General features: G+C 35.6%; 1 protein-coding gene across 2 annotated transcripts in view; it reads left to right on the top strand.

The window, feature by feature from the left end:
* Nucleotides 1-14492, top strand: part of LOC145683837 (uncharacterized) — a 28681-nt gene that overhangs the window by 8881 nt on the left and 5308 nt on the right. For both annotated transcript variants that reach the window (XM_081755431.1, XM_081755430.1), the window contains exons 2-4: nt 7180-7328; nt 9761-9979; nt 13152-13308. In XM_081755431.1, the coding sequence (XP_081611557.1) occupies nt 7203-7328; nt 9761-9979; nt 13152-13308 (502 nt within the window). In that variant the 5' untranslated portion in view covers nt 7180-7202. The remainder of the gene's footprint in view (nt 1-7179; nt 7329-9760; nt 9980-13151; nt 13309-14492) is intronic.

Below are 14492 nucleotides of genomic sequence, written 5' to 3'. Positions count from 1 at the left end.
CACACCTTTTCTGTCCCAAAAAACAGTCGCCATCATCTTCCTTGCCGACATTGTTTGCATGCATTTCTTGGGTTTTTGGGGAGAACCTGTGTGCCCCCACTGCATTGATTGCAATTTCGTTTCACAGTTCACGTGTTTCACCCATGTTTCGTCACCAGTAACGATGCGATCGAGTAAAGAGTCACCATCCTTATTGTAGGCGTCCAAAAAGTGCAACGCTGCAGCCATTCGCTGATTTTTGTGGTCCTCTGTCAAGATTTTTGGAATCCATCTTGCACAAAACTTGTGGTAACCAAGCTTTTCGCTGATGATTTCGTGCAACAAACTTCGCGAAATTTGTGGAAAACTCAAAGAAAGTTCCGTTATTGTGAACTTTCGATTTTCACGGACTTTAACATCGACTTTTTCGACAAGTTCGGCAGTCACTTTGCTGGGTCTCCCACTTCGATCTTCGTCGTGAACATTGGTTCGGCCATTTTTAAATCTTATGACCCACTGTCGCACTCCACCTTCAGTGATAATGTTGTCCCCATACACTTCACACAGCTGCCGATAGATTTCTATCGGTTTACAGTTTTTTGCTGTCAGAAACCTTATTACTGCACGCACCTCGCAGCTCGCGGGATTTTCAATTAACGCAGACATTTCAAACCGCCACAGTATCTTAACGGAGCACAGCACGAACCTCTCACTAGCACGGCTAGATGCCGACTGAGCTGCGCAACGCTCTGACCCCAAGATGGCCGCGCTAGCCCCGCCCCTAGCGGACACAGACGAAAACGTAATCTACTTTCTGGATAGCCCTCGTATTATGAAATGAAAACCAACTTCTATGAAAAGCGGCTAAAATCACAGTTCTAGTGTAAGTAAAGTATTACCGGGAACACTAAACTAACCTAATCGAACAATCATTAATGGTTTAACTGCATTTTTGAAGGTTTGAAACTGGACGTAAGCCGAAAGAATTGTTGGAAAATTAAAATTCTTTCACTAGTTTTCTTCTTATTGTGTCCTAAAAGGATTCTACTGGGCAGCATAAAAATATTTCATGTGACATAGATAAAATTCAAGGAGCCAAACAAAAGAGTTCTTAAAAAATTACAATTATTTTACAAGTTGTGCATAAATACAGCTTTCGGATGTGTAACGTAAAGACTATAGTGCACAAAACAAACCAACCTATGATAGGTGGCCACTAAAAGCACGAATCGTATCTAACCGATTGACGGAAGGGCGAAGCTAACTCGCCGTCGCATTAGCGCGGGTTCAATCCGAAGGGACGGCGCGTCGGCGATGGTGAGTATACGCGAAGGCTAGGGTAGTAGAAGGCCAGGATACAAGTTTCTTTAACACTTGTCATGGTTTCATACTAGTATAATGCTCCACTTTTAAACATAAAATACAGGATCTGTACACTGTGGAGAAATATGCAGCCGGTGGAAAATAGGAACTTCAATTATTTTATCGGTCGTAAAGAACTTGTAACGCTATTACACTTGTAAACCTGAAATATAGTCGTATTATTTTGTTTCATTCTGTAGCCTGCAGAAATTTCATCCTGATAAATGTGTCTTTTCATGAAAAGTATTAAAAATTTGCCTGTAAATCTTTCAAAATGTGGTGCTCCAAAACTACTACAGCACCGAATTGTGGCTTATTTTGTTGGCTTCATGACAGTGACGGCGAATATGGTATTTAATGCAGTATGTAATGCCGAAAGTCACGGCATGTTACAAACTGAATTTCCCTTTGATATCTAGGCACTATTTCATTTCTTTTATATACGATGTGTAAATGAATTTGATTACTGATAGTATTTGCAATGCCTATTTTTGTGTTTCTTTTATATAGTAGATGTAGCTTAGTATTTCAATTTAATTGGTATGTATGTTTATGTATCTTTTACCCTGACGAGTCTTCTTCACCAGCACAAATTCGTGCAATATGCATGATTATAAAGACGAAAGAAAGTGAATGATTGAATTTAACCAGAATAACAATTAATTGAGAAATAGTTGGTGTAACTGAATGACAAGATTTATAATTTGCAAAAGCAATGCAAGGGAGGTATCATAGTGTTGAAAAATGAAATGTATCAGCACAAGTGAGGCTGTTCGTAAAAACTAGCGAAATTTTTAAGATCCTTTCCGGCATTATTGAAATGAATTGAAATGAAATCTTTGTTTTACGTCCCACGATTATGCCGGTTAGGCTAAAGGAGACGGTGATGATGAGTAATGAATGAAATGGTGGAATGAAGAATGTGGGAGGAAACGGGAGAACCCCGAGAAAACCCACGCACACGGTGTTGTCCACCACAAAGTTAACTTTGCGGGGGCTGGGATCGAACCCAGGACCTCAAGCACCAGAGGTGAACGCTCTACCACTGAGCCACCGCGGCCCCTTCCGGCATTATTATTGAGTGACGCTTGGATTTGAAACTTCAAATTTTGACAGTACATATGATTTGTGACGTAGGATACCGCTAAGGAAGAAATTTTGGAAATTTGACGGCTTAGGTGTGGAAAAGAGGGTGGAAATTATTTTAATAAGATGTCCATATCTCTGAATCCCTTAAGCTTAGAAACTTGAAGTTGTTTGTTTCGACTTCTTATTTAAAATAAGTTGACACGTGTTTAATTGTTTTGATATTTTAGTGAAAAGGAGGAGAAAAGAGGCGGAAAGAACAAAATCTAGTCTATTTGAAGAGGCATTTAGCTATGCTAATTTACGAAAACCTAAAATATAGTTGATTTGATGAAGCTCTTTTGCCATTTTTTCCCTTTTTTATTAGCCGTTAAATTAATTCTAAAAATACTGTTTCTTTGAAAATAAAGTGTAAAAATAAAAAGAGAAGAATATTTGTCATTATATACAATCGCATTAATTGATTTCCCATGAAAGGGTGTTTTATTACGCAACAAACTCTTAATTTTTCTTCTTCTCTCCTCCTACCTACAGCTTTACAGGCACTTAACAATAATTGTCGACTGAGAAATAATTTTAATATCGCTCCCGTAACGGTCAAGTGCTTTTAAATTATTTTAAATTTCGCATTTCATTGCAAGAATGAGAGTTTCCTCATACAAATTTATTAACTTTTTCGGTTCTTCATGCTACGGAGATTGTTTTAGTTTATTAAAGGAAACAAATAGGACTTCTAATTAGCTTGAAAACACTCAATGCAACCATGATGATTCGTGTGGGTCTGCGGAAAAATTATACTGTTGTAAGGACTATATCTGTCGAAAGAAATACTACTGAAAATTGGGAGAATGGCAGCCTACACAAAGAAAAAAAAAATCTTTGAGTTTTACGACCCACAAATATGCCGCGCCGCATAGGTTAAAACAACTGGTTATGAGAAATGAATGAAATGGTGGAATCTAGAAAGTGGGAGGATACTGAGAAAACCCACGCACACGGTGTTTGTCCAACACAAACCCTACTTGGTACGAGCTAAGATCAAACCAGAGGCTACGCGCATGCTCTGCCACTAAACCATGGCGCCCTCCAGCCTACACAACCAATACGCAATCCAACGACGGTGCATCCAGTTCCACACCTCTGCTAGCTGCGACGTCATCTATGATTTATTTATATTCGACTGATAATTCTGGCTGTCTACTTTCACAAAGTAATTTGTTATTGAGAGTCATATATGTTACCTGTTAGTCTTCACTGAATAAAATTCAACATTTCAAATTTTACTATAACTTACTTTTAATCCCACACACAAAAAGGCATTTAGAATCTATAATTTAGGTTAGCAGCTCAAAATCTAGTTATATATATATATATATATATATTGCATAAAAAAGCTTACTTGTTAGGGCCATCTAGCCTTTTTTCTTCAGAGGTTGTTAGCACACTGATGGTGGAAGGAGCTCTTTTGTTTGACGCAGCGAATCGAGTACGTTCAGCTAATATATATATCTTTGTGTTGTAAAGTGTCAATTTTGGTTAGGAGTTGTTTTATTCTTGCTTTTAATATGAAAAGAAAGCGAATATAGAAGAGGCCCATAATGTGAATCTGTTCGTTTACTGATAGAAAGTCTCAGGTTTTGTATTTTCTCCCCTTTTGCTTTGAGTCCTTTCCTCTCCTCCGTGTTTATTAAATAAAAATTAGTGTTAGTGTACGATGTTGCAGCTCTGATAATTAACCGTGTCCATGAAATGTTCAATAGCTTATGCATCTTTATGAGATTCTAGTAAGTGCAAGTGAAAAGTTGTTGTGACTTAAATATAAAATACCGGTAGTAAATCTACAATGAGTTAACCAGTGTATATGTTATCAAAAGTTGCATCCTCTCACGTTCCAAGATGCTAAAACGCTACGACTGGACCGAGAGCGCGGAGAGTCTGAAGCTTTCTGTCAATAGTCTATTTGCTTAGGTATAATGTGGGTGTTGAAATGAAATATAAATAAACAGAGAATGCGAAAGTAAAAGTAATGAAAATAAATAATATAAGTTACCTTCTCCAACGGTATAGATATAAAAATAATAAATATTGTAGAAATTGAATATGTTATTATGTGTTCTCCGCAGATTTTTAATTGGATATGATACATTCACGACTAGCCTCCATAGTAGCTGTTTCCTTTTATTAATATTAAAATTAAGGAATCAGTAAATAGCCGCAAAATTGTAATAACAGAGCTTTTACTACATGTATAATGAAGAGTCAAATCGCTGCGCAAAAAAAAAAAAAAAAAATCTTTTGTAATGCTTACAGTAATCATTTAGAAAAATTTAGATAAAAGGTTTCATGTAACAAATTCAGTTTATACACCGATTTCTTCAAATGTTTTCTGATAGCTTAAAGAATGGTTGTTCAAAAACAAGATTTTCTAACGAATAACTCGCACTCGAAGGAGCAAAGAAGAAGGAAGTGGGGTGAGATCATGTGATAAAATTTGTTTCTTTGAATTTGTCCTACTTGTCTGCAGGGCAATGTTAGTCTTCTAATAATTTAATATTACTTTTCTTAAATCTTAATTGGAAGATCAACAAGTGTAAATTTAATCACAACTAAATTTTATCACAATTTGAATTTTTAATAAATGCTAAACGACATGAAGTTGAAAGTTGTCTTTAGGATCTAGTAATGTTAAATGTGTTAATACAATGTATTTTATTGTTATTTAACTATTATACGTACTATACGTCTTAAGATGGTAGAAATTAGGCATAAAGTCTTTCAGTAAGTCATACTATAGTTTTAGAGTGTGAATATTGAAAGTATCTTAAAAAAAAGATATTTTTGTTTTCTACTAAGGTCAAAGTGTTCAGTGCTGCATGCTCCTTTCAGATATTGAACTTACTCCGTATTTGATTTCCGGTATTTAAAAAAGTTAAATTTAAATAAGTGAAAGTTTAAATAGATTTTATTAAAATCTTGTTGTGGCTGTGTCTTAGTCAAAATAATAACCAGAGGACAAAGTTAATAGTGCAAGACCACAAGTCCCCACTGTGGTTCATTTGTTCGATGCTCGATAATGGTAGTTATTGGCTTTTGCTGTAAGTGCTTGAGACGCAGCACTCATTACCAGCGGAAGTAGTACAAATTCATAGCCTTCAACTTAGTTTATTCGATTTTGAAATTATTACAAATTTTAAGGCTGTGTACATACAACATTCTTTATAATGGAGAGTGATTTTTTAAACGATTCCCTTATACTATATGGTGATACAATTACTTTATACGAAAGCTAATATTAATTTGGATTAAAACCAACCTCTTTTGAAGTATGGTGCCATCGTGCAATGGGTCAATATCAGATCTTTATGTATAAAATGCAAAATCTTGAGTGACTGATTGAATGAATGACTGACCGTCGCACAAGCCAAACCGCTTAGGCTAGAAACTTGAAATTTGGTCAGTACATAGGGTTTGTGACGTAGGGTAGTACTAAAGAAGGATTTCTGGAAATTCGGCGGGTATGTGGGAAAGGGGGGTGGGAAATATTGTAAAGATGGCCGTATCTCCTAATTCTTTAAGGTTAGAAACTTGACGAATTGTATTTGGACTTCTGATTTAAACAGTTTGACACGTGTTTCAGTTTTTTATTATATTTTATAAAAAATGGGAACAAAAAAAAATGAAGAGAGGTGTGTGTTTGTAAGTATTATAGTAAAATATCGATATGTCGAAACATTGAAGGTTAAAAACATGGAATTTGGGGTTTGGACTTCTCATTTAAAATAATTAGACACGTGCTTCGGGTTTTTTTTTGACACATTGCCTAGAAGAAAATAAAAGGATGGCAGGGGGAAAATGGGGTTGGAAATATTTTAATAAGATGGAAATTGCTTAACTTAGAAACTTGAAGGGACGTAGGATTCGTGACATAGAGTATCTCTAAGGAATGATTTATGGAAATTCGACGAGGAAGAGGGGAAAGTATTTTAATAAGATGGGCATATCTCCCAATCATTAGCATTCTTCGGAATACCCTTTTGGGCCATTAAGTTAGAAATTTTGAAGTTGTGTATTTGGAATTCTGATTTTAAATAATTTGACACGTGTTTCAGTGGTTTTTGATATCTTAGTAAACATGGGAATTTCGAAAATTCTGTTTACTAGGGTGGAATTGTTGGTCAGACGCAGCGAAGTGGGTATGTGAAGCTACTATTATATATAGGGTGAGGCATTTAAAACTCTATCTGGAAATATCTGAAAAACTAAGACAGAAAACGTTGAAATTTTGCACCATTCAAACATCGGCAGAGATGATTAATAAACTTTATAATAAACACAAATACAGAAAATTTATAATAAATACAAATACAGAAAGCTTATTACAAAATAATTACAAATATTATTTAGAAAGTAGTTAACAAGGAACCAGTACATGATAAGTCATCAAATATCCTTGAGTTCTTTCTTCTAGTCCTGCCTTAACCTAGATTTTTGGGTAATTCATATTCTGGCCACACTGTAATTTCTATGGATGGCAACACTGAAAATTCTTCCGATTCATATTTCGGGTGTAGAATAACATTATCTATTATTGTGGTAAGTTACATTTCATTATCTCTTTCCACTTACGAGAAACAGGCAGAAGAAAATATGTTAGCTTTTGTATCATTTTTAGTAGTCTGCCCCCGTAATCACATCACACCTTGCAGTATTATTTTGTCCTACAGAAGTGTAATTATTTAATATATTTTCCAGAGAATGAAATTACTAGCAACATAATGGCCATGCTCCAAGGCGAAGACATAAATTCTCTGTTTCCAAAAGTGGGACACAGAGCATTGTTCAGGAAACATTGGAACATGTGGAAGAAAGATATGCATCCACTAGTAGACTGTGATTCTGCGGTTAGTTGTATATTTTACTTATTCGTAGTTTTATCATTACTAACATATCTGAAGTATATAAATGACAAAGCTTCCGAAGTATTTAAAGGTATCGTATAGTTATATTACACTTCCAAACGATGCTATGCATAAGTGTAAGAACAGGGTTCCTACTTCTCAGAGGGAACTGAGAGAAAATGTTGCAGGTCAGGGGAAAAGACTGGAAATCAGGGAAAGTCAGGGAAATTTTATAAAATATATTTTTCTAACATTAATTGTACACCAATTTCAGCTTAGCCAACCATTATAATACCTATTTGGTTTTTATTTCTATTTTTTGTTGTACGTATGAGCAATTGATTACTATTTGTCTCTATAGAATAAATGTTCTTATATCTAAATATTCACCGTTATTTATTCCTTATTTATATGCCAGCGTTATCTGACAGCAGTCATGAAAGGTCAGGTCAGGAAAAGTCAGCGAGAAGTCAGGGAAATAGATTTTTCCAGATCTGTAGAAACTCTGAAGAAGTGTTATAGAACGGCTGTCTGTCTATCAAGAGGTATCACAGCTAAAACGATAAGAGCTATCGAGAAGCGGTTTTCGTCAATGGATTCAGCACCCCAAGTATTCGTTCCCCCTTTTTGAAGAACCTCCAAGTTAAACCGGAAGTGGTAGAAGTCGATCATTTCCGGTTTCAACAGTAAGTCATAACTCTGAAGCGGTCATAGCTAGCTACAGGCGGTTTCCGAAAACCGATTCGGGATTTTATGAACTTGCGTAGTTTAGAAGTGTACTGTAGTTTCATACTGTGGAACGACACTCTCTTGTATATATACAATTACGTTCATAGAGATACTAGCTATACAGGATGGGTCCTTTATCTTGTTACGACGTCGTAACTTTTGAACTAATAGACAACTAAACTCCGAAATGTTACACCATTGAAATATCGGCAGGACATTGTTTGGCATAATAGCTAACACCACCAAACTAACATTGTTGCCAACCGAATGTGTTCTCCTTTACAATGTTAGAAGTCTTGCAACCATAAACGTCTCATCCCCATCCCAACGAAATTAGCTAAATAAATACTTGTACGTTAAGTAGTACACAACTAAAGATTGTGGATAAGTCAATGCATGTTCCTGTAAAACATATGGCAGGTCGTTTCTTTCCTCCAGTTGGACCTCCGCTGGGTCTAGTGGCTAGCACACTTGCATTTGATGCGCGTGGACTCTGGTACGATTTCCAGTGGGGTACTGTTAAACGAAAAAGTAGTTCGGATTCCACTATAATCAGTAGGGCTGTCTCCTTTAGCCAACATGGCATAATGTGGGACGCTAAACTCAAAACCTAACCTAACCTTTCCACCAGATATATATATATATATATATATATATATATATATATATAATCTTAAAAGATACAGTGGGTTTTTAAAATGTAAAAATCAAGGAAAGAAAAGTATTGCGAAAACTATCGTAGAATTTTGAAGCTTTCGTCTACTGTAGGTTTCGTCGGCACAAGAAGAGATAATTCAATGCGAACAAAATTTTAAACAAGCACTGCTCATAAATTGTCTCAATTTTTTTTTACACCTTTATGTGCTTTGTATTCTTTAACTAACTCTATGGCCTATGGAACCCGGAGGTTCAATGCCGCGTTCACAAAAGCTCTCCACTGACTTCCATCCTTAGCTAACTGCATCCAGTTTCTACTTTGTATTCCAATCTCTGCGAGATCCATCTTAATATTGTCCTCCCATCTGCGCCTAGGTCTTCCTAATGGTCGTTTTCCGATTGGTCTTCCAGTCAAGACTTTGAAAGCGTTTCTACTTTCTTCCATTCTAGCTACATGACCCGCCCACCTAAGCCTCCTAGACTTGACGACTCTAACAATTTACAAAAGCCTTTGTATTCTTTAGTTTTGCGATATTTATAGTTTCTTTCTAAGTGTCTAAAGTGAAATTCAATACTTTGTAGGGCCGCGGTGGCTCAGTGGTAGAGCGTTCACCTCTGGTGCATGGGGTCCTGGGTTCAAATCCTGCTCCCGCCAAGTGAACTTTGTGGTGGACAAACACCGTGTGCGTGGGTTTTCTCGTTTCCTCTCACTTTCTTCATTCCACCATTTCATTCATTACTCATCATTACCGTCTCCTTTAGCCTAACCGGCATAACCGTGAGACGTAAAACTCAAGAATTTCATTTTCAATACTTTGTAACTCAATAATAGTTAAATGAATGACATAATGTTGATTTTGATTGAATGCATGCTTCATATAATTGTTTGGATACAATAAAAACATACCAAGTTTTACCTACTTATATTGTAGTATTATATAATTATACGTGTTCTAAATAGTATCTTTTAGCGCGATGTCAAAATAAAGTTCTCGTGTTAGTGAAGAAATATGTCTTATGTACAATTTCAACCAAATTACATATTACAGGAAGTGGAGATTACTGATATTGAACCATCATCAGAAGACGTGCTCAAGTTTGACAGTGCTGATATAGTTGTAATACCCACTTCAGATGTATCTACAAAATCACAGGGAGACACCAGTTGTATGCCAGAGAATAGCATTTCTGATTCAGCAACAGATTGTAGCCTTAATAAACATATACAGGGCAATATGGATGAACAACTGAATACGAAAGAAAACTTGGTAATTGTTTTACCTGCATATACTGATTTAAATATAAGAATTGTTGTTACTATTGATACGTTAGGTTAAAAACTTAGAAAGGTTATATAATTTAAAATAAGTACAGATGGTAATAAATATGTTTGAAACTTCAAAGATATGAAACAAAGTTTAAATATGGGGTTTGATTACTGTTATTTATTTACACCAGGAATGCAGCTTTAAAAAGCAAATTTCATAATAGAGTTAAGGATACCATATTCTGAAAAAAATTACATCTTACAAACTAGTAAATATTCGCGATGTTTTCCCCTCTTTCCTCTCTCACACAAGTTACACGTGTTCTGATTGGAGAACGGGGTATCCATTCTAAACTCTCGTAATAAGAGTGACAGTTCGGGGGATTTAAACACTGCGGGCCCCAACTGAATATCAGTCGTCGTTTGGTAAATATCCCCTTCATTTTTAACATGATGGCACATCCGGTGAAGCAACGATTAGAATAATTATAAAATTAAGATTGAACCTGTGCTCCTATAGCATTGTCCGAATATAAAGCAAAAAGAATAATTCTACTTACAGGCTTCTGTAATTCCTGAATCTTTAAATTTTCAAGCTTTCGAATCTCCCCTGGAGTCTTGATCACGGTGGTTAAAAACAGAAAGAAAAAGAACAGAAACATCAAGGAATGAAAAGAAACGGACTTACCAAGGGGAAGAGCTATGTGGAAACCACGTTGTCAAGTACGTCAGCGATCTGCATATGTTCTTGAAGCAAACTAAAATATGGCGGAGTCAGTTTGTTAGTCAGAATGGCGGAGTGAGAATGTTAGTTCCGATTAACCTGAAACCGACATGAAGGATAAGGGATGGGTATGATTGCCTATTTTTCCTAGACTGACCTCTGCACTAAATAGAATCAACACGTAATACGGTTTACGTACAGTCTTTAAACCACCTAAAACTCTAGAAAATAATATCGTCCAATTTAAGTTATTGCACAGATTCCAATGAGAAAGCAGGTATTAACGAAAAAAAAAATGCAGTTGCCAAGAGAGTTACATAGGCAAAACGAAAAGAAATTTAGAAGTCCGAGTAGAAGAACACATTACGAATTCGAAAGCGAAAAATCCGGTGTCAGGTTTATCGAAACATTTAAAAGTAACGCAACACAGGGTAGGAGATTGAAAAATTTTATTTGGAGCTAGAAATGAAGTAGAGAGACCGGTTGTTGAAAATGTATTTATTCTGTTGAAAACAAAAACAAAATTAAATCTAGACAAGGGATGGGTGAGTGACGAATGGGAGGAGGGTATCACAAAAGTTTCCCAGCATTAGCATGATAATACAAATATCATGAGTTAGCAACCTTCCAACAGAAACAGTAAAGACGCATAAACTGACTCCGCCATATTTTAGTTTGCTTCAAGAACATCTGCAGATCGCTGATGCATTTGACAACGCGTTTTCTACACAGCTCTTCCCCTTGGTAAGTCTGTTCCTTTTTATTCCTTGACGGTTTTGTTCTTTTTCTTCCTGTTTTTAAGCACCGTGACCAAGACTCTAAAGAAGAGTTGAAAGCTTGGAAATATGAAGATTGAAGAATTACAGAAACCTGCAAGTAGAATGATAGTTACAATTCCTCAGCGTGGTTTTGCAATGTAAAAAGTATAAGTCGGTTTCATTATCTTGTGAAAGCTTTTGATTTTCAATTAATGATAAACCGGGACAAGGCAAAAAACTTCAGGACACCGGGACGTGTCCTGGTAAAACTGGGACGTATGGGAGCCTTAAATAGAGTGCTCGTAGGCCTTAGTGCCTGAAGTTCCAATTTATAGAGTCATGAAACGCTCGCAAATGTTGATTCCTTTAGAGAATGTATTGAAGTTGCTGGTTGTAGGGATACATTTCTCTTTGTAGGCATTCTGATAATTGAACCAAAGTATTTATGAGAACAATAATCGGTAAAGTGATTAGATACAATACATCTGTAATGTTAAATCATGTAATTATACAGGGTACAGAAGCGTTCATAGTAGGATATTAACCTTTAATTACTTCTGATTTGAAATATAGTTAACTAATAACTCTGATTGCACAATACTATTCCATTTGTGATAAATTACCTAATACATATGTTCCAGTAGTGATGACCTGCGCACATAGGCTATTTTTGTCATAATAACTTTTACATAATGGCATTTTGGGATATTAAATTGCAACAAAGGTGTTTGTGACTAAATATAGGTTTAGAAATTATTATTGTAAACCTAATAAAATATAGTACCAGAGAGCAAGGAGCATACGTGCTACCCTAAAGATGTTCTCATTTCCCCGTTAATGATTGTTAGACGAGACATTCCCATTGGCGAATAACTGTTCCCTTTTAGTCGTAACAGCAGAAATCAAACAGGCTCCTTATATAAACAGTTACTTTGAAACAGAGTTGCATAAAATTCAACTATGATACCTCCCGCTTCTCTGCCGATCACAGTATACAGTAAGCACAACAGAAAATAATAGCATAAATGACCACACACAGGGAAGCATAAATGACCACACACAGGGAAGCATAAATGACCACACGTCTTCCTTCTATTTGACATCCACGACAAACGGGATAAGTTGATATTAGAATACCTTGAGGTTTTTGGACTTATATTTAATATTGAATGTATTTAATGCCTTAAGATCTTAATTTTAAAAATGTAATAGAAAATGATGCATAAAAGAACATTTGTTAACAGAAGTAACCATACACTTTTCATTTGGTCTTGGAAATATATCAAGGTATTCTTCTCGTGTTATAACATCTACTTTCTGTTGTTCGCTATCAGTATTTCTCGCAGGATTGCTCATTGGAATAAATTTCATATCTATCTCATTTAGATTTTGGATGCATGCTTACTAACATCATTAAATGTTTCTTATTGTCGAACTAGTAAATGTGGAAAGATATACAATATTCACTCAATGGCAGGCCTTTTGTTGTAAGCAAGAAAGAATCAAACATACTAGTATTCTGTATTTTAACGAAGTAGGCGTAATTTCTTCAGGCACGTTTCTTTAACTAGCTCAGGTACTGGCAGCGAAACACCGTAATGATAATATATCTTAATGTCTTTGTAAGTAATATTAATTTATATTGCAATTAGCTACTACAATAATGAAAATAATTACTTTTTTCTTTCCAGCTCCTTAAGGACTATGAGTACATGTACTCAGACAACACAATCAGCTTATTTGAAATTTTCCCAGTATTAAAATCAAAACTTTTTGACGTTGCCACGAAAAAGAAGAAACCACGAAACTCTGATGGTCGACTGTTTCATTTCCTACAGTACAAGAACGGTACGTAACTTTTCCCTGTGTAAAAGTATGTAACAAAGCAGAACCTTTAAACAGTGACCCCAAAAAAGGGTATTACTATGCTTTGACAATTAGCGTAAGTGTGCATCCAGAGTAAAATTAACTGATGAAATTGTTTCATTAATTCTATTGAAGTAAGTTCATGGAAATCCTGAAACGAATTGCTTAAGGAAAGAAAAGTTTCTACGCTAAAGATGGACTTTCTTCTTTTACATATCATTTAGGAAAATATGAAAAAAGATTAGAAAAATATCTGTACTAACTAGAAAGCAAGTTCTATGGTTTAAACCAGGTTTTTAGAGTTGAAGTAAGTTTTTTTTTATATATAAAGAGAGTTTTAAAGTTTTTTTTTTTTTTTTTTTTTTTTGTCTGTCACAGCAAAAACTGTGAGAATTATTGACAAACGGCTTTCGGAAATCGATTCAGCATCCAAAGAATTGGTTGCATCTCCTTCAACAACCATTCACTTATACCGAAAATGGTGGAAATGGACCATTTTTGGTTTCAATACTAATGGTCATAACTCAAAAATGGTAATGCCTAGCGACAAACGGTTTCCGGAAATCGATTAACGATTTCAAGAAAATAAACCATCTCTACTCTTGCGTTTATACTAAATCCGAAAACGGTAGAAATTCACTACTACTTCCGGTTTCAACATTAATGGTCATAAATAAGAAATGGTCAGTGGTATCGACAAGCGGCTTTTGGGAATTGATTTAGCATCGCAAGATTAGATCCCATTTCCTTGAACCGGAAGTGGTAGAAATCTACTACCTCCTGTTTCAACAGTAAGGACTACAACTCAAAAACGGTAATAGTAGCTCAAACAGTTTTCGCAAATTGATTCAGGGTTTTACTATTGCATTTGTATATTTGAAGTATACTGTACCTTTAAATTGTGGAATAATACTTACTTGTTTACATTATGTAATTCGTCACTTCTGTCTCTGCTTGAAAAATATGGCTATAGATAACGTTGATATAAGAATTTAGAAGCTTCATTGGTGCAACTTCATTTTCATGTAACGTGATCTACGAGGGTCAGCTGAACATTTCGAGGCGTAAAATGAAAGAATGTAATTGCGTCTTTGAAGTACTTTTATTTCTCAACGCATCTGCCACCCATGCGGCATTTGGGTAGGTCGAGCGTGGGAACGAACCCT

The sequence above is a fragment of the Thermobia domestica genome, chromosome 4 (genome assembly GCF_964235325.1).
Source record: "Thermobia domestica chromosome 4, izTheDome1.hap1.1, whole genome shotgun sequence".
NCBI classification, from domain to species: Eukaryota; Metazoa; Arthropoda; class Insecta; order Zygentoma; family Lepismatidae; genus Thermobia; species Thermobia domestica.
This window is presented reverse-complemented; position numbering and strand designations above follow the sequence as displayed.